This window comes from Schistocerca americana, chromosome 3 (assembly GCF_021461395.2).
Source record: "Schistocerca americana isolate TAMUIC-IGC-003095 chromosome 3, iqSchAmer2.1, whole genome shotgun sequence".
In the NCBI taxonomy this organism is placed as follows: domain Eukaryota; kingdom Metazoa; phylum Arthropoda; class Insecta; order Orthoptera; family Acrididae; genus Schistocerca; species Schistocerca americana.
Genome location: NC_060121.1, coordinates 979,754,577 through 979,776,808, shown reverse-complemented (window position 1 = coordinate 979,776,808; position 22,232 = coordinate 979,754,577). Strand labels below are relative to the sequence as shown.

The 22,232-nt window shown below is 39.0% G+C and overlaps 1 protein-coding gene across 1 annotated transcript in view; it reads left to right on the top strand.

Moving 5' to 3' along the window:
• Nucleotides 1-22,232, top strand: part of LOC124606608 (solute carrier family 22 member 1-like) — a 122,416-nt gene that overhangs the window by 70,545 nt on the left and 29,639 nt on the right. The window contains exons 5-6 of the mRNA XM_047138593.1: nucleotides 832-1,000; nucleotides 6,250-6,471. Coding sequence (XP_046994549.1) covers nucleotides 832-1,000; nucleotides 6,250-6,471 — 391 coding nt within the window. The remainder of the gene's footprint in view (nucleotides 1-831; nucleotides 1,001-6,249; nucleotides 6,472-22,232) is intronic.

Genomic DNA, 22,232 nt, shown 5'->3' with positions numbered 1-22,232 from the left:
GATTTGTAAACCAGACACTTAAAGTAGTAGATGAGTTTTGCTGTTTGGGGAGCAAGATGATGGTCGAAGTAGAGAGGATATAAAATGTAGATTGGTGATGGCAAGGAAAGCCTTTTTGAGGAAGAGAAATTTGTTAAGATCGAGTATAGAATTAAGTATCAGTAAGTCGTTTCTGAAAGTATTCCTATGGAGTGTAGCTGTGTATGGAATTGAAACATGGACGATCACTAGTTTAGACGAGAAGAGAATTGAAACTTTCAAAATAATGTGCTACACAAGGATGCTGAAGATTAGATGGGTAGATCATGTAACTAATGAGGAGGTACTGAATAGAATTGGGGAGAAGAGCAATTTGTGGTACAACTAGACTAGAATAAGAGATCGGTTAATAGCACATGTTCTGATGCATCAAGGCATCACCAATTTAATATTGGAAGGCAGCGTGGAGGGTAAAAATTGTAGAGGGAGACCAAGAGATGAATACACTAAGCAGATTCTGAAGAATGTAGGTTGAACAAGTTACTTGGAGATTAAGAAGCTTGCGCAGGATAGAGTAGCGTGGAGTGCTGCATCAAACCAGTCTCTGGACTGATGACAACATCAACAACAACACTATTCGTACTACAGTGGAGTAGAAAAAGTGGCTTGGTTTAGCAAACACTGCTCGTTTACAGTTTTAGGCTTTCATTAAAAGTTATTTACTGTGGAACCATACACAGTGCTGTCCTGCAAGTGCACCATAGAATCTTCTCCGAAACATTTTTGAAGTGAAGTCTGTGTTATTTGATACGTAATATTGAAAGCATTTGACGAAGATTTCTCGTGTTTCAGGTTTGGAGCTAACTGATATCAAGCACCGCACTGCAGTCAACCGCTATGGGTGCTGCAGCATGGCTGTTGGAATGATGCTTGCTGGCCTGGTGCCTTGGGCGCTGCCCAATTGGAACTATTCCCTCTCGTTTGCTGCCCTCAGTTGTTTTATACTATTCTTCTTCTTCAGGTAATATACGCAAAATAAACGATACATGGGAATGTGTAAAGATGCAATGAATATTAAAGTTTTATGATTTTGAGATGAATGAACAAAGGACGACGAAAATGTACAGCTTGTGTTTAGTCAGCGTGTCTTGTGCAAGAACAGAAGTTCATCACAGATTATTTTTGAGCGAGACGCATGTACAGTAGAAAGGTGTGATGCGAAGCACATAGCGAGCTACGTAGAGCTTTCGAGTGTCTCATATCACTGTACAGTCGAGTGGTCCGTTTTTGTGTGTGTGTGTGTGTGTGTGCCGTGGGACATTGCTCACAATTAATCAAGTGCAGGGGCTGAAGATCTGTTGGTGTTCGGTATTCCCAGACTGCTCCTACGTACGTCATCAGCCTTATAATGAGAGTTACATACACGTACTAGCCACGCTGCCATTCAGTGTACTTTGGCAGCTGAGCATTGGGTAGGAGGAATTAGAAAAGTGTGACTTAAACTCTGGTTTCAATTTCCTCCAGTTCAACTTAACGCCAATGTAGCTAATTCTCACAGAAAAATGTTTGTGCAATCTGATTTATCTACACTGTTTGTGCTTATATATATATATATATATATATATATATATATATATATATATATATATATATATGTGTGTGTGTGTGTGTGTGTGTGTCTGTGTGCGTGCATGTGGGAGGGGAGGGGGTGCGGTCTGCTTGTAAACAGAATTAACTTCCACTTACTAAACTCACCATTTCTTCAACCAATGCCTGAGAGTTTTAAATCCTGTCTGTAAGCTGAGATGATGTTTGGTCATTTCCAGTACTGTGCCAGGGTAGGTTTGTCATTGGTGTGGATGGCTGCTATCAGATTGTCGTGGAGGCTTAACGCCTGGAACTCCAGCATATTGCCATGAGGTGCTCCCTCCTGTTTACCATGTAGTGTTGATTGTTTACCCCGAATCTCTTGAAGCCCCTGTGAGTGAGTGACACATATGACCCTGTGCGGAATTCTAGCGAGTTTACAAATGAAGCTGTTATGGCTAATACGTTCGGCGGTCAAGGAAAACAGTGCCTCTGGTTCTTTATTATTATTGTCGCGTGTTGTGCGGAGAAATTGTGTTGTGGCGAGGTGATTCTGGAACTGGAGTTTGTCTGGGCTCAGGTTACTGATGCAGTGCCAGTGAGAAGTTTCTGAATTATTTACTCAACAACACTACTGAAAGAGCTCAGCAGGATGATGAGCCTGTAACTTTATGGAATGGAGTCGTCTTTCCCTGACTTACTGAATATCAGGACGTTGCCCAGTTTCCAACGTGCAAGGAAATACCAATGTTTGAGGATAGCATTCTTGATGTTTGTAAAATATTATAATGATGTATTTACGAGCTGGGTTTGAATTCCATCTAGACCAATTTTTTTCCTAGGATGGATTACTTGATAGTTACCATGATACGCCTCGTTTTAAGATACCGTATGTTGGCGAACCTCGAACATCACATTTCTTGCACATATATTTGGCTACAGTATGTATAATCTTTCTTTGTTAGCAAATACTTACCGTGAATAATTTTTATTACAATTACGGTAGTTCTACAATTTGCACGACGACGTAATAAAAAAGGCATTAGAGCAGTGTTTCCTTTTCGGTACTACAGCGTTGTGTTTTATAATTAATCCCAGAGATGTTATTCAACTTCAAAAAATGTATTAAATTGATAATTTGTAGTCTTTGATTTAGTCTGCTCTGATGTACAACCGTTTCCGTTCTTTAAATAAAATTTGTACTGTTTGAACCTTTTTCAATATTTTATGCTTCAGGTACTTCCACAATATGCAGACGACTAGCCCTAGCTTATGCTCTTTGGCGTTATGTATCTCTTAACTTATAAAAACACTCTTATTTCAGTTTTTCCGTTTTACTTCTCTGAAAGACAAAAACTGGATGTTTGGTGAAATACGTTGTTCGTATAATTTAACTTCTTCACGTTTGCAAGATAAAATATTTATTTTTAGATTTTGCAGTATTATAAACTCAGTAACAACGTTCTGCTTTCGTGATGCACGTTAAGCTTTTGGGACGAAATACAAACGGTAACTGAATACTGTAAAAGTTTATTGGATGAGGAATTCCGTTTTATGAAGACACCTTTGGAGTTTTGTTTTACCGAGACATGTTTCAAAATTTTTTGTGGTATCTTCAGTGGATTACTTTATCTTCTTTCTTACAGGAAGCTATTGAATGTTAGTTCTGGTACACAATATACAACTTAGTATGGCGGCGAAAATACTGAACAAGTTCGAAAAATCGTAGAAAATTCCTGTGAAATGACAAAAGTGGTAGAAATCAGCATGTTACCATACCACAAACAAAGGGGACAAAAACATCAAAGCCATGACAAGTTGCAGATTGTGTAGCCGACTCACTGCTACCAACATTAACATTCAATAGCTTCATGCGAGAAAGGAAATAAAGCAATCCACTGAAGATACCACAAAAAGTGCTGAAACATGTCTGGGTAAAACAAAAGAGGAATTCGTCATCCAACTTTCTTAGCAAGCATGGGAATAAGAAGAACTGCAACACCAAAAGGTAATCGTACAAGTTCAATTCATACAACTTTTTCTTACCTTTCTTTTTACATTTACATTAATAGTGGTCGAAAATTGTGTCTTCTAGCTGTCGCTGGTCTTCGGTAAAGGTGGCGGTTCTGGTCCCTGTCCTTTCCGTATAAAACATAAAAATTTAACATTTTGTAATTATTCCACGAATTGTAATGGGTAAAAACCCTTTAATTGTAATTTGAAAGAAATATTTATCTTACAGACAGCAGCGTGACCGAAATGCAGTCGCACTATCTAGTCCATATGATTTCAAGTATCATATGTCTGACGTAGGCGTGAGGCGCCTAGGCAACAAGTGTGAAAGTTGTGTTTGAAGGGCTAAAACTGCCCTGGAAGAATGTTCCGCCTGGTCCCGGAGGGTTGCGAATCTAGCGTCTCTTACTGGTTCACCGTCCCATCAGATTAAACGCAGTTTGGTGGGCGGTGTCCAACCCAGTGAGTGTCTGATTCGATTATGGGCCTCAAAGAGTATGTGTTTGTTCCACACGTCAATTCCGACTGGGGCGTTTACCGATAAGGTTTCCAGTAGCAAAGGCATGCTGCGCTATGTTGAGTACTCTGCTTTTTAATGGCCCTGAGAGGTGAAGACTCCGATTTCTCGACTTCTCAAGTTCCGTTAGCTCTATTCCACTGTCTTGGTGGCCGTTTGTCGTTCGGTTCTGTCAATCTGTCTATCGGTACAACAGACAAAACATCTGATTATCTTCAACTGTCTGCGACGTTCTGATAGCATATCAATCACTAGCGCGATGTGTGTGTTCTTCTGATTGCTGAACATGATCGCTTCGAACCTATTATTATGCACATTGAGGAAAATTGTAGTAATTATCACACCAACAATCTGTCTATCATCACAGGACAAGAGTCACAGTTAACTTAACAATTTTCATATGACATTTATAGATCATTTGTTAAATAATTCCTATTATACCTTAATGGGTTATTTAGACAACGTAGAACAATCGTTTGTAAAAATGTAACACACATTTATAATACAATACCCACTTCATTCTACAATATACTTTCTATAATACACATTCTTACTGGAAAATCTTACATGTAGATCTGTGTGATAATAGTAATAATTTTTCTTCTTCCTCATAATGACGGGGGATAACCAACTGGTTTTAACAACCGATTGTCCAGTCTACAATTTTTTGTTCAGTCGTTTTTTTTTCAGTCAAGTGAAACAACCAATAATTGAATGTAGTCTCTGCGACCATGTAAGCTGTATCAGTGTTCTCATTCAATCTCAATGTTTGAATTGTTTCACTTAATGTGAGACAGCTGACTGACAAGTCTCTGATGGTTACATCAGCCATATTAATGTTTTCACTCAGTCTCTGGGTTTGAGAGATTTCATACTCTTTCAGTCTTTTCGGTTATACATGAATCACAACTAATTTTGCCAACTTCTTTAGAGAAAAGTAATGTCATTTATCTCAAGGAAAGCTGAAAAAGGTATATTTCTTAAAATGAAGCATTTTTAAAATTTAAGTATTCATTTACTTAAATATGCATTTTTCGTCCTTCTGGTATTAAATATGGATGTTTGGTGGGTTTTAATTGGTTAATGATTGGTGCTACAAGTTAAATTTATGTTGAACTAAATGAACAATCACTTTTTTACTTAAATTTACTGAAACTCTATTTCCTCTGGTTTGCACCAATCAGCAATCATCCTATTTTGGTACATGCTGAGGTGACGTGAACATAAAACATATAATGTCAATTGTTGGAAGCTTTTTTTGCGAGAAATATTTGTTAATTTTCTTTGTATTTCTTTAATTAATATAGATTCAGACTATGAATCATCTTTGCAGAGACTTTAAATCTCACTGAGTTTGCCTTGAGGATCATTTTCTAATCAGTCTTAAGGTTTATTCCATCCTCACACCACTGAGCATTTCGGAATTCTGAAACCAAACACAGAGTTCACTATTAAGAAAATGCCTCTTCATGAACGTGGATGAAGAACCAAACTAATAGTTAGTGAATGCACTCAATAAAAATCAGATGTCGGGACGACAACAACGGTGACTACAAGTGATAACAGAGTTGAGTCAACAATAAGGGTTAAATAGTGGAATAACAATGGAATGTTCACACTCAAAATGGAATGCATTGTTTTCCAACAACCAACTGAATCGATTCCTTTGATTCAGTTGTTCCCATCACTACTTCCTCATCTGAATATACATTTTATTGCTCAGGAATATCTACTCAGTTTTTCAGAGTTACAAAGATTCAAAGATTGAAGTGCATAGGAATAACGAAAGTTGTAAGGTGAACTGGAATATATATATATATATATATATATATATATATATATATATATAAAACATATGTGTGTGTGTCTCATAATGGAACATTCGTTTCCCTATTAAGCTTAATTTGTTTCGAGTATGAACATACCAAAATACTAAAGAATATTGTGCACTATCGATAAATTATTGTTAAGCTCGAAATGTAACCATTTAAATGTCCGAATGTATAAGTAAAGTTTTCATTGTGTCTTTTCTTTGTATTAAGCTGACAGCTCCAATATTGTTGTAAAGCTGATAAGTGGAGCAATATTCTACTACAACTACAACTACTACTGTGATTAGTACTTACAGGAGACTTGTATTTTTTGGGTGACAGTTGGTTCCCCGAGTCTCCACGCTGGCTGGCGTGCAGGGGTCGCGAGCAGGAGGCGCTGGCTGTTCTGCGTCGCATAGCAGCCACCAACGGCTCCACGGTGCCTCCGTTCGCCTTGCAGGTGATCCAGACCGTGGGCAAGAGCAAGACAGACAGGAGGGGCTTCCTTGGCATATTCTCCAGCTGGAACGTCTTCAGGAACACAGTAATCCTCATTGTTGCCAGGTGACTTACCAAACAATTTTCCAACTCGTCTTTGTTCTACTAGAACCTAGCAGCTTATGGGTGGTACACATTATCTGCAGCCTCTTCAAATTTCTAGTTCAAGGGGAAGGCGAAGGTGTCACGAAACTTGTGAAACCTTCCTTATTTCCTTCCAGTCTATTCAGGACCAAAAATGACCAAAATTATGTTTTGTCACCAGGTGGCAACTTCTGACTACAGTGCTGCATGTCTGATGTTTTCTCCAGTACTGTGGCGGTCGTGGAGTTACCAATGCACAAGCAATCTGCACTTTATTTATTGACTGACGCCTCCATACAGCAATACAGTTAGCAATGCCATGGTGCGGCCACTGTCACATGGGCAGTGTGTGGAGGTGGAACCCAGAAGCAGCACAACAGCAGCTGACAGCGCTGTATGTGATGTGTCAGCTTATAACGTATCTATACTTTACTGTACATGTAAGGTTTCTATCGTGTCCACCCATTCGTCTAATACAGGGTGCCTAGGAAGCTGTTTTCTCGGATACCTAGAGATCAACTCAAGCAAATCTTATTAATGGAGTTTACTACAGTAAATTAAATTGACAGTACTTAACTTTGCCTTTGTCACAAATAGGTGTCGCAACCAATTGGCGACACATATATATATCGAAGGACATTGATTATTTGCAACTCCCAAGAAAGCAATTTGTGTAGATCACAAGTCACGGCTGATCATTTGGATCACGGCCCGTCTTCTAGTGGGGCTGTGGCTATGCAGAGTGGCGCTTATACTCTCTTCATGTAGGGGCTGCTCCTGTCACTGTGTCACCCTAGTGAGCGTGCTAATGGCTGATGTCGTCTCACAGTCCTCTCTGCTGTATCATTCTAGACCGACGTGCTGGTGCTTGATGTTACACTCGATCAGTTTTAATTCTGACATACGCATATAAGATTCCACTGTTGGTGGAAGCGAGGTATCGAATCCGATGAGCAATGCTTAGCGATAGAGTACAGACAGGTAAAATCTGATTGCTATTGCAAGAGTGTTTATTACTATGTAAACAATGATCGAAATGTAAAAAAATGGTAATAAATTAAAATTTCTTTGTAGTTAGCCATAATTTTAAATCCTATAATATGGTCTGAATGAATTTAAATTGCAGAATAAAACGGTCGTCAGCTCCAAAAATGAGCAAAATTTTAGTAAATGACTGTAACGTCATTGAAATCACCTGAATATTGTGTGTCGAAGACAAAACATCAACTTGACAAAATCCACCCATGCTAGCTGACATGTGAAAAACAAGTGTGACATGAACACAAAAGATGTCAATTTGGAATGCAATGGTGTTAGTTACCATAGTGGTCACCAATAACAATCAATGACTAGTAAAATTTTACGAAAACTGTGCTATGTTTGAAACATTCCCTTTTTGAACTCACTGTTATTGACTTGTGGATAATAGCCTAACAGTTTAGAATAATCTGACTGTGTGTAACTGATAAAGGCTGATCAGTTAATATTTGAATGGGAGTTGTTTTGTATCAACTCTAACAAAGTGAATTAGGATGTCAGGCAGCAATAATTGGTACAAACTTTGTTCTTAAGGTTCCATTATTTTGTCTAAACAGCACGAATGGCGCAGTTACTCCTTTCATCTGACAAAATAATAGTAGTTTACTCATCACAGGCCGCCTATTAATATCGTCACATGCCAATATGCTTTTTGTAGCACTGACTGTGCAATCCTCACTGCAATCCAAATCGTTGGTGCCCGGTGCGGTTATTTGCGTAATCACGGTACACGAATGAACACTTGAACATACCAACACGTAACTCAGTTAATGCCATTTCCGTATTTGCTGGAGGTCACGCTCACGGCGTTGGGTGACACACACAGCCGTTAAACAATGGTAAATGCGGTCAGCCGTCCTGCCGAAATCCGCCCTGCTCGTTTCGCAGGCAACAACTTACTGTTTCAGGGTCTCAACACTGACTACTTTCTGGTGCATTCGGCTCTCTCTCGACTATGGATAGTACCTACTGTTCTTCATACGTAAGGGGCAGTTGACCCCTTACATCCCCACCTCCCCCCCCCCCCCCCAAATGCCAAATGGACCTCTTTGAAACTGGAGATAGAAAAGAACATAGAGTTAACAGTGATAGAAAGTGAATTAATATATACATTCAAGAACAATGAAATTTACAAACTGAATGGTAAATCCTCTGACTCCGGTTGTAAACTGCCCCTACAAAACAGATTACAGCTCAATTACAAACTATACGAATGGCACAACTAAAAATTGTAATTTGTTGAAACAATACTATCACATATAGATTATAACAAAACGCCTCACTACCATAATTTATTAACTATACAACGCTGGATGTCTATTGAATCATATTGTAACAAAACTATTTTCATTTTGGTTCATCTCTGTGAGGTTTGCTGTGCAGAATACAACGAAAATCCTACTATATTAGCACCACACACCACAGGAAACAACTATCTCTAATTAGACTAACACCTACTTAACACAAATGCAGATAAATGACAATAATTTCATCTCTACTCACAAATGTATATATAAATCTATCGTTAGTTTGGTCATCACAAGATAAATCTCTAAAGAAATGTCTTTCTCATTTGTTACAAATTGTGTTTCCTGCTTTTGAGCGTCTGTTATTCCCACAGTTCATAGAATGCCCCATATCTAGGTCATATTAATACACTCTACAATATTCTAAACACTAATACTTCTCACGCTATAAAGGATAACTATGTCTCAGTTCTTACATGCAATTCATCCCTTAAATATGGTTAAGTCTTTTGGCATCATGAAAACCCATAATCCAGAATAGAATCAAATATAGTGAGTAAAATACAACAACTGACACTTGAACACCAGTTCTCAAGATCTTTATTCTCCAAACACATAAAATAACCAAAATCATCCATACACACTTATGTTTGTGGCTGTCTAGGCCCTACTTCATCGTCCTGATTACTTCTCTCCTTCAGATTGCCCCAATTTTCACATGGATAGTAGCTCTTTATATTTTCAATATGTTCCTTGCCATGCACTCCATCGGTTTGAGGATATTCCAACTCCACAGTATTGTGGTGTTCGATCTTGATAATTTTATATGGTACCTCATATACATGGTTAAATTTATGTATTTCAGAATCTCTCTTCTTGGATTTAGCGTGCACTTTCACCAACACTAGGTCTCCTACCCTGTAGCTTACAGGTTTCGCCGATTTATCATGTCTTTCCTGTCTCCTTATAACATTCTCTCTCATGGTTCATTTCTACTAGTTCAAGTTTCCTTTCCCAAATTAGGTTATCTTCTTGTGGATCTTCCACCAACTCACGAAAAACAGTCAGGTTCCTGATTAAGTAAGATTTCGCATGGTGCAAATCCTTTCGAATCATGTGTTAGGTGGTTCCAAATACACTCGCATTCTTCTAGGTATTCCTTCCAAATACCGTGTTTCTTGGCACAATAGGTCAGAGACAAACGATTTAACTCCATCATCCGTTCGGCCTGGTTCGAAACCAGTTTGTATCTACAGATGGCGATCTGTTTTATTTGATGCCTATTCAACATTTACCTCCACGTCTTGGATCGGAATTGGGATCCATTATCACTTCGGATTCGTTTCAGTGTACATGCATTGCTAAAGCGATCTTTTTCAAACTTATAAATGATGACCTTGCTGGTTGCTTTCTTTAATGGATAAAACTTCAGAAATTTGGATACTAATTTTTTGGCAACTAGAATTTGGGCGTAATTTTTTTTGCCACAGGCGAGGGACTGAGCAGGTCCACTGCCACGATGTCTCTAATTGATTCTGGTATGACTGGATGCGTGTAACCTTTATGTTGAACATTGGCAGCTTTAGTTTTCTGACAGGTGTCACAAGTGCTCAGCAACTTGTGTTTATGCGTATATGTTGAAGATGCTGTCCAATTTCCGTTTTTCAAGGCGTTTCTTAGGTCCATAATGGGCATTGCTATAATGTGTGTACCAGATTAACTTGTCTATTATATTCTGTGGTATACATAGTCTCCATCTCTCTTCATCCTCTATTTTTCTCTTGTACAGTATTCCCTGGTGGATATAACAGTATATCCTAATCTTTTCTTTACCAGCACATCTATACTTATTCTTGATTAATTTCAGTTTTTCGTGCTGGTTCTGCTCCCTACGTGTGTTCCTCAAGAACCTCTTTACAAAATCTTCATGCTGTACTCCCTTCATTAAATTTACCTGAACTTCTCCGTCTTCTGGTCCTCTCACACCTGTTCCCCAAGAATCGAGTGGCTGCCTTGATAATGCATCAGGTACGGTACATGACTTACCTGGCTAGCTTGTATATCACTTTGCATTCATGATCTTGCAATGCAATTTTATCAACCAGCTGTGTTTCATTGACCACCTTTACATGTCATCCTGTTAGATAATAACGAAATCGCTTAAAAGCCCACACAATCGACAGTGCCCCTTCCTCCATAATGCTGTATCTCCTTTGCCATGCATTCAAGCTTCTGCTTTATAACCTTGCTCTCTCCTTCTTTCTCTATCTGGTTTAAATGTATGCCTAGTCCATAATCTGAGCTACCCACTCCCAAATAAAAGTCTCTAGAGAAATCAGGATGGCATAATATATCTGCACTACGCAATGCTTCTTTAATCCTTTCAAATTCTTCTTGACATTCATCATTCCAATGCCAGGTCATTTTGGCTTTAGTAAGTATTCTCAAATGGTTCAAATGGCTCTGAGCACTATGGAACTCAACTTCTGAGGTCATTAGTCCCCTAGAACTTAGAACTAGTTAAACCCAACTAACCTAAGGACATCACACACATCCATGCCCGAGGCAGGATTCGAACCTGCGACCGTAGCGGTCGCACGGTTCCAGACTGTAGCGCCTAGAACCGCTCGGCCACACCGGCCGGCAAGTGTTCTCAATTTTGGGGCAGTGAGCACAGGTTCTTTCAGGAATTTTCGATAGAGCTCACATACGCTGAAGAATGCTCTCAGTTGCCTTTTTTTAAGGTCTGGAAATTGCCCAATTGTCTCGAGTTTACTTGGATCAGGATAAATACCCTCTTCCGTAATTATGAAGCCAAGAATTTTATCTGGCATTTACCAAATTCTGTCTTACCCACGTTTGCTGTTACCCTAGCTTTCTCAAACGCCTGCAAGACTCCCTCAAGTGTCTCTATATGTTCTTCCCATGTCTCAGTTGCAATTAATATATCGTCTACGTAAACAGTAAACTTCGTAAGTAATTCTTCACCCAAAATATTGTCCAATGCCCTAACAAATTCCAAGACTGATACATTAAGCCCAAATGGCTTGGAATGTATACCTCAGAGAAAGACTGGATAGTGAAGGGGGAGGCGTGTTTATAGCGATAAGAAGTGCAATAGTATTAAAGGAAATTGACGGAGGTCTGAAATGTGAAATACTTTGGGGAAAGGTAACGGTTAAAGCAGGCTCAAACATGGCAATTCGATGTCTCTATAGGCCCTCTGGCTCAGCAGCTGTTGTGGCAAAACACCTGAAGGAAAATTTGGAAAATATTTCGAGTAGATTTCCCGACCATGTTATAGTTTTGTGTGGAGATTTTAATTTACCAGATATATACTAGGAGACTCAAACGTTTATAACAGGTGGCAGGGATAAAGAATCCAGTCAAATTTTTTTAAGTGCATTATCTGAATACTACCTTGAGCAGTTAAACAGAGAACCGACTCGTGGCGATAACATATTAGACCTTCTGGTGACAAACAGACCCAAACTATTTGTAACAGTTAATGCAGAACAGGGAAACAGCGATCACAAAGCGGTTTCAGCATCGGTGATTTCAGCCATAAATAGAACTATTAAAAAAGGTAGGAAGATTTTTCTATTTAGCAAAAGTGACAAAAAGCAGATTTCAGAGTACTTGATGGCTCAACACAGAAGTTCTATCTCAAGTACAGATGTACAGATAGTGCTGAGGATCAGTGCACAAAGTTCAAAACCATCGTACAATATGTGCCAAGCAAGATCGTAAGAGATGGAAAAGAGCCACCGTGGTACAACAACCGAGTTAGAAAACTGCTACGGAAGGAAAGGGAACTTCACAGCAAACATAAACATAGCCAAAGCCTTGCAGACAAACGAAAATTACACGAAGCAAAATGTAGTGTGAGGAGGGTTATGCGAGAGGCGTTCAACGAATTCAAAAGTAAAGTTCTGTGTACTGACATGGCAGAAAATCCTACGAAATTTTGGTCTTACGTCAAAGCGGTAGGTGGATCAAAACAAAATGTACAGACACTCTGTGACCAAAATGGTACTGAAACAGAGGATGACAGACTAAAGGCCGAAATACTAAATGTCTTTTTCCAAAGCCGTTTCACAGAGGAAGACTGCACTGTACTTCCTACTCTAGATTGTCACACAGATGACAGAATGGTAGATACCGAAATAGATGAAAGATGGATAGAAAAACAATTAAAATCGCTCAAAAGAGGAAAGGACGCTGGACCTGATGGGATACCAGTTTGATTTTACTCAGAGTACGCGAAGGAACTTGCCCCCCTTCTTGCAGTGGTGTACCGTAGGTGTCTAGAAGAGCATAGCGTTCCAAAAGATTGGAAAAGGGCATAGGTCGTCCCCGTTTTCAAGAAGGGACGTCGAACAGATGTGCAGAACTATAGACCTATACCTCTAACGTCGATTAGTTATAGAATTTTGGAACACGTATTATGTTCGAGTATAATGACTTTTCTGGAGACTAGAAATCTACTCTGTAGGAATCAGCATGGGTTTCGAAAAAGACGATCGTGTGAAACTCAGCTCGCGCTATTCGTCCACGAGACTCAGACGGCCATAGACATGGGTTCCCAGGTAGATGCCGTGTTTCTTGACTTCTGCAAGGCGTTTGATACAGTTCCCCACAGTCATTTAATGAACAAAGTAAGAGCATATGGACTATCAGACCAATTGTGCGATTGGATTGAAGAGTTCCTAGATAACAGGATGCAGCATCTCTTTCTCAATGGAGAGAAGTCTTCTGAAATAAGAGTGATTTCAGATGTGTCAAAGGGGAATGTCGTAGGACTGTTGCTATTTACAACATATATAAATTACCTTGTGAATAACATCAGAAGTTCACTAAGGCTTTTGCGGATGATGCTGTAGTATATTAAGAGGTTGTAACAATGAAAAATTGTGTTGAAATTCTGGAGGATCTGCAACAAACTGACGCATGGTGCAGGGAATGGCAATTGAATCTAAATGTAGACAAGTGTAATGTCCTGCAAATACATAGAAAGGAAGATCCTTTATCATTTAGCTACAATATAGCAGATCAGCAACTGGAAGCAGTTAATTATATAAATTATCTGGGAGTAGGCATTAGGAGTGATTTAAAATGGAATGATCATATAAAGTTGATCGTCGGTAAAGCAGATGCCACACAGATTCATTGGAAGAATCCTAAGGAAATGCAATCCGAAAACAAAGGAAGTAGGTTACAGTACACTTGTTCGCCCACTGGTTGGATACTGCTCACCGGTGTGGGATCCGTACCAGATAGGGTTGATAGAAGAGATAGAGAAGATCCAAAGGAGAGTAGCACGCTTCGTTACAGGATCATTTAGTAATCGTGATAGCATTACGGAGATAATAGATAAATTCCAGTGGAAGAATCTGCAAGAGAGATGCTCAGTAGCTTGGTACATGCTTTTGTTAAAGTTTCGAGAACATACCTTCACTAAGGAGTCAAGCAGTATATTGCTCCCTCCTGCGTATATCTCGCAAAGAGACCATGAGGATAAGATCAGAGAGATTAGAGCCCACACAGAGGCATACTGACAATCTTTCTATCCATGAACACTACGAGACGGGAATAGAAGGGAGAACCGATAGACGTACTCAAGGTACCCTCCGCCACACGCCGTCAGGTGGCTTGCAGAGTATGGATGTAGATGTAGATGTAGATGGCAATACTCTAAAATGATAACTTCTGTCAGCTTACATGAAGGCAGTATGCTGACATGACTCAGAGGTCAGAGGTATTTGCCAGTATCCTGTGGGCAAGTCAATGCTACTAAGTATCTTTGCACCCCGAAACCTTTGAATTAATTCTTCTATCGCTTTTGGCTTGTCTTGATCTGGTTCAATGATTTTATTTACTGTACATGCATCCAAAACTATTCTCACTTTCCCATGTTTCTTGTCTAACACAAATAATGGACTGTTGTATTGGTCTTGGTTGTCTCAATAACCCCAAGGTCAACGATTCTTTGTATTTCCTCTTCTACTGCTTGCCATTTAGCGTGAGGGATGGAGTATTGTTTTGAAAGGCTTGTGTTCCTTAATTTTCAATTTACATTCTACCTCTTTCATGATTCCTGGCTGCTGAGAGAAAGCTTTGCTGTGCTTATGTGAGATCTCTGGTAACCTCTTCCGAATCTCTTCATCCAAATGTGTCATATATTCTAGTTTCTTGCCTATAGCATCTTCACTAGGTTGATCTGCTTGTGCTAATCCCTCGTAGAATATCAATACTTGCTCATCAACCGGTTGTTCTTCTGTAGGCCCACCGCATAACACAAATTCACCAGTCAGAACTGTTCTGACTTCTAACTTTCTACCAAGGTCAGTTCTCTCATTTCTCCTTCCCGTCCATTTACACTCACTGTGCATTCATCGAAATTTATGATTGCTTCTACTACATTTAGCCAGTCAATTCCCAAAATAACTGTCATGTTAAGATATGATACCACAAAAAATGTCGCTTTATATGCTTCTCCCTCTACTTCAAACCCAGTCAATGCTTATTCCTTAATGGGCTTACTTTTGGCACCTACAGCATTTGCAACTTGGACACCATTTCCGGGAAAACTTCGTAAACTGGCGTTAGTATTCAGTATCTGTTCATATAGCTTTTGAGATATAGTACACACTTCACTCCTGGTGTCAACTAAGACATCACCATCTAGCCCATACATCTTTATACTGACTACGATTGAACCTAATCAGGAGTGCAGTCTTCTTTACTTTTTCCTTTCTTCCTGATCTTAGGCCTCACTATTTATTCGCCTGCCACCTTCTCTTTCATATTCCCTTGTATTTTCATCTCTTCTGGAAAGGCCTTGGAACTGATGTCCATTTCCATGGGCCCATACTTCCATGATAGTCTCCTCTTCCTCAGTTGAACGATTTATTATTAAACTGATTCCGTTGGTAATTGTCTTCTTTTTGGCCCTGCTCACCTGCTTGATTATTCTGTTACCCACATGTGTGCTCCAGTATCTCCATCAGGGCTTCTCTATCTTTAAACTTCTGAACACTTTGACCAGTACTTCTTTATAAATTGTCCTTAAAACTGCTCATAACTACTAACTTTTTCTTTTTTCTTCACTCCCCATGTAGAAGCTTCACCTTCCATTCTATCTATTGCAAACCGAATTTTGTCTTTGTCTCGAAAATGTGTTGGAAAAATGTCTCTCAACCATTTAATAAAAATCTTCAGGTGCAGCACTCCCTTTAGCTTATATTTTTGTCCCACATGAGCTTGTGGATAACGATTATCACCAAACATTAATGTTATCACTTTACCTTCTCCTATAGCTAGTGTTGCATAACCAAATTTCCTGTCAGTCTCCTCAGTTTTCGTTTCTAATTGTTGGATTTCGCTTTGTAAATGTTGTATGTCCTTTGCAATCCTCCTGTTATCTTCGCCCCTCTGCACTGTTATTGTGCTTTGAATATTTTGAGCTAATTCAGTCTGTTTGTTGCCTACTCTCTAAATAGCTACTTAACATTGCTGTTGCTTCTGCATTATCTCTTCGATCTTTCCCCCTAATTCTTCTTTAACTTCTTTAGCCTCTTCATGGGCTTTCTCGGTTATCTCTTCTCCCATCTTCTTTGCATCTTTTTAGAGCAGGTTTATGCCTTGCTGGAATCTGTCTTCTCCCTCCTTGCAGTCTTTCCTCACCTATTCCTTATAATTCTGTAATTGTCTGTTAAAATTTTCATGCTCTTGTAGAGTCATCTGAATTTCCTCATTGACAATGTCAATCTTTTCTTGGGTTTTTCTATTAGTTCCCTCGATTTTCTGATTGGTGGCTCTGATTTCCTTATTAGTGGCTTCAGTCTTTTCTTGGGTCATTTTACTGTGTTCCTTGGTTTCCTGCTTGGTATCCTCAATTTTCCAATTGGTGGCTTCAATCTTGGCATCAATCTTTTCTAATATCGCCAGTAGCACATATTGCTGTCTGCCCACTACAATGTTTACTACAGGTTTAATTGGTATCTTGAGGTAATTGGTGGAATGAGGTAATGGGCTTTTTATTGATAGTCCACAGCCACTGATTCCTGAATCAACTCTATCCTCCTGTCCTATCTCCTTCTTCCCAGGTTGTACCTCCAGAATCTCCAGAATTTCAGTAGACATGTTTGGTTACATATATTACATACAGGCAACACTATAAATTAACCCTTGGGTAAACTAAGACTCTTGACCACCTGACAATTAAAACAAAATAATGACAGCAGTACTTCAACCAGCTCAAAACAGAAACAATACCTGTTTGCACTGGATATATAAAAAACTTCACCAACTTATCTGAATTAAACACCAATGGTAATACTCATCACCTCACACCAAAGCATCAAAAATCAAATAACACCACCAATTAACTTATGAAACCTGTAATCAACAATTAATGCTAGAGCATAAGTCTTAAAATCTATTCGCAGCTGTCTTGCTGGTGAAAACATAAAAATATATGCATACATAGACAAACTACTGCAGAGCCAGAAAATACCGAAATGGAAGGAAAAATTACTATACAATTCTTGTAACGTTACAAAATGTGATTATAGGCTCTGCAGATAGCCTAATTAAATTATTATTGCGCCAGCAGGTTGTCTTCACTCATCGCACGATGCTAATACTTGCTGCGGAATTCGATATTCGTTGCGTGCTGTGTTAACTGGTAGCTGGAGTAAGCGTTATCACAGTTCCAGTTATATTTTTAAAACCGTTATTGTAACAGTTATAAATAACTTTCAAGTTATTTTTCACTACTGAATACTCCAATGGGGTTACAGTTAAATAATGACACAAGTGGAATCCATCAGTTTAGTTATCAGTATAACTGCGAGTAGAGCGAAATGGCAGGAATGTCGTACAAATCGTGCCATAACCTTAGCTAATTAACTGCGGGTAGATTTCACTTGATGTTCGAACGATTATTAGTGTTTCATATCATATGTATGTATGTATGTTATCACAGTAGCTATTATAAATATTATCCTCACAGCTGCAGCAGAAAATGCAGAACTTCGCCACAGCACTGTTTAAGTTAAATGTTAACAATGTGCATTTTTAAGTATGAAGTAATATGTAAGCTAAATAATGCAGGTTGAATTCAAAGCTTGTGCTGTTTACTTAATAGAATAAGTGTATGGCCTTGTAATAAAATACAAAAATATACATAATGTGATAGATTCGTTTACTCCTCTACGCTATCCAAGTTTTAGTTGAGATTTGGAAAACTGCTCGATTTCTTCAGCTACAACATGTGTATGAAAAGTTTGACAGTGTTAAATTTCTGGGTTTACAACTCAATAATTAATTCAGTTGGGAAGGGCATACCACAGAATTGCTGAAACGCCTAAACAAGTCTGTATTGGTAGTGAGAATGATGTCACATGTAGGAGACATAAATATAAAAATAAAGAAAGCTATATACTTGCATTCTATTATGTCAAAAGGGATCATTTTCTGGGGTAACTCAACAAATCGAGCAAACGTTTTTAGCATGTAAAAGTGTGTAATAAAAATCATTTGTGGTATAAATTCAAGAACAACATGTAGAAACCTGTTTAAGGAACTTCGTATTCTATCCACTGCTTCCTAGTATATTTATTCCTTAATGAAATTTGTTGCACGTATTTCGAACCACCAGCTGAATACATAATATCAGTACTAGGAATACAAACAATGATCTACATAAAGACCTAAAATCACTTACCTTGGTCCAAAAAGGGGTCCAATATTCAGGAACACACACTTTCAATAAATTGCTAGCAAGTCAGCAACCAATAAAAACTCGGTTTGAGATAAAGCACGGTTTACAGAGAGTTTGAAAGACTTTTTGATAGGCAACTCGTTCTACTCTATAGATGAATATCTTAACAGGGACTGTTAGACCAGCTTAAGTAAAAATTCCGCTATGTTTCAGTTTTGACAGCACTTGGTCACAGCAGTCAAGATCAGGTACCTGTATCTGAAAAATTTATTAAACATGCATAACTATGTTTTATTCTGGCAGTGTATTAATCCTGTAAACATTAGCAACTCCAGTTTACTGTAATACATTCATGTATTTTGACAATCTCCTGACAAATGATGAGGATAATAAGTATTATATTCAAATGTTTTATGTTATACTTTGTCCTCTTCGATAGCCACTGGCTATTTCCATAGCAGTATGAAAGTATTTGTTCATTCCAGTAAACATCCTCTCTGCAAATATCACCGGGCTCTGTGACCTCCAACTAGAGTCAGGAACACAGTTACTAACTTCCAGGTTACCTGTACTGGTAGCCGTTAACTCACAGAGAAGTAGAACTGTGAGCAAATAACAATAACTACCGGAGATAAATACTGACCTCATAGTTATTTCCATAGTCGCTCTAATTCCTTATGGTAGCTGTATTTGTACTACCTGCCCAAACTAAATTGACAAACAAGGCGGTGGCTTAAGGGAACGACCATACATGTCAATGCGTGTACTGCAGCCCCTGTTAGCCACCACTCTTACATTAACTTCATTTAACTGTTTGTGCTGAAAGTAGTGATGGCGCACGAAATAGTACACAGTTCTATTAACAGATGGCGCGCAGTCTCATAGTTATTTCCATGACCTAGAGAACACCCTCAAAATGGTCTATCCCTCTCCTTCGATGAGTTGACGCGCAAGCGTAGTAAGATTTTCGGGTCAACAAATGGCGCGAGGCACCATTGGCAGTTATTGAAATACCTGCCAGTATGAGGTGAGCAGTTATCGCAGTAACCGTTACTTCTCAGTAATCGGTTATTTCTATCAGTTAAGTTATTTTTTGCCACCTCTAGTCGCTGCCGCTGCTGTCAATGCCATCGGCTCATTATATGCGGTGACTTGGCTGACGCGTCACTGGCGGCCCGCTGCCCGGTGTCATCTGTATAGACGTTGTTGTCGAAGTTCGCTGATCGGTGGCCAGGTGGCACTGCGGTCAGGATACTTAGTAGCTTCTCTACGAGATGCAACTTCGGCAGCGTGTTGGTGGCTGCTCGGTGTAGCATGTCTACGCCGTCGAAACTCTCACGTGGCTGTAACTGGTGCTGTGTCGAATTACTTCCTGACTGACGTTCTTTGACGTGGCTGCTGGGCTCCGTGCATTATTGCCTACGTATAAGATTATGGGTCCACATTAATTTTCGAGATTTTAAAACGGTTTACAGCCGGTTTCGTGCGTAAAGACTGAGCACAATACTTCTTTGACACGTTTGTAATGAATACGCGATCAGTTACGTCGCGATAATTTCTACCCATGTCTCTTGTTAATATTAACCTCGCACTGTTTTACACACGAATTTCCGTGCTTGTACTCCACAGTAGAGTTTATTAACACTGTCCCTGTCGTCCGATACTGCCAATTGCTTTTAATTATTAGGTGTTAGAACGTTCTATTATCCTGCAATTACATCGTAATACAGTGTCCGAAGTTTTTTATGCATTTTCACAATGAAAACCATTACAAAGTACCGTTTATCGAAGATGGTTTTTCTCGAAATTTCTGAATTGTTCATACATACGTAAATTAATGAAAAGTTTTCGTTACCATTTAAACTTTTGGTGATTTTCTTAATACTGCCAATGTTCTTTCGCGATAAGCACACTTGAACCATTTGTTGTTACTCTCCTCCTCTTAGCGCACTGCACACTGTCCTTTCATAGAATGCCACAATGAAACACTCCCTTTTAGAACTCATCGTTACTGACTTGTGGATAACAGCCTAACAGTTTAGAATAGTTCGACGGTGTGCAGCTGATAAAAGCTGATCTGTTAATATTTGAACAGGAGTTGTTTCGTATCAAATCCAACAAAGTCAATTTGAATGTCAGGTAGCAATAATCGGTACATACTTTGTTGTTAGAGTTCTATATATATTGTCTAAACAGCAACTGCACAATCCTCACTGCAATTCAAATCGTTGGTGTCCGGCGCGGTTATCGCGTAATCACGGTATGCAAATGAACACTTAAACATACCAACAAGTCACTTAGTTAATGCCATTTCCGTATTTGCTGGAGGTCGCGGCTACGGCGCTGGGTGACAGACACAGCCGTTAAACAATGGTAATTGCGGTCACCCATCCTGCCGAAATCCGCCCTGCTCGTTTAATAGTCAACAATTTACTTTTTCGGGGTCTCAACACTGACTACTTTCTGGTGCACTCGGCTCTCGACTATCGATAGTACCTACTGCGAGCTGCGTGAGGCAAAGATATATTGTTCTCCATATGTAAGGGGCGGTTGACTCCTTAAATGTTGCGCAATTCACGAGAATGCTGTCTGCCTGAAAATATCCTTCGTGTTAAAAACTGTTTATTATTCTTTACTTTTTACTCTACAGCTGATGGTTTATCAAATAGATGCAGTAAAAACTTTCATTCATCGCAACACCATACCTGTTTTTCACTAGCAGTGTTATTTTGACGTGTGCATAAAATATCACTTACAAAATACAACATAAAATTCTAAAACTACTTTCACTACATAAAAATCCAACATATTATTATCATAGAAACTGTATTTCAATTAGAATCACTTTTAATTTGAACTGATTGTCTGCATTAGTAGTGCAATACTATACGAGCAATTGTTGGTACTACTATATTTTGATGCAATAATGACTCGGTTGAAAATAAACAGTAAATTTAATTACATCTGGCTTCTTTTGACTATTTTTTGCATTTATAACTTTCTTGGAATCGTGGTGAAGTGATGTCTAGTGTCAATTAAGTTTCTCTCGACAAGTTCATTCTTTGACTAAACGAAGTATAATGCTCCAAGAAGTTACTAAGATGCCAGCATGCCAATTACACAGCTACGAAACAGTGCTGGATCTCACTTCGCTATGCGTTGCCTGTGGTGCAAAGTAGTGCTTGTTATGAGTTCCATTATCGACAACAGGCTCTTCTTGATTAGTGTGCAGCTTGAATAAATCTGGCCCACACAATATTCTTCATTGCTTCGAAAATCTTCTTGTGACCATGTGCTGTGCCCACATACTTGCTCGACCACTTATAATTTGCCTGGCCACTTATCACAACATTTTCGTCGCAAAACACTCTGTTGTTTGCACTTCAACAAATACGTCCGTTCCTCCAGACAGATGCTTCGCAACTACTTCTCTGCCTTCACCACTGCGCACTCTTACCAACGACGATATTGTTACTGTGCTTTACACAATAGAAGCTTCCCTGACATGGTCAGCGTATTTACTACAATGATTTGACACGAATAATTCTTACTCATCCTATCAACAAAAAATAAAATTTTCATAAACACTAATCAATGAAAAAAATTCATTAATACATGTATTTACAAAAATGGTTATACAATCGAGAAATCAAGGTAGCTGAAATGTACATGAGGTAGTGGGTTGTAGTGTTGCAAGCTCTCGTAAGAGAGCGCGTCAGATGAGCTGGCAT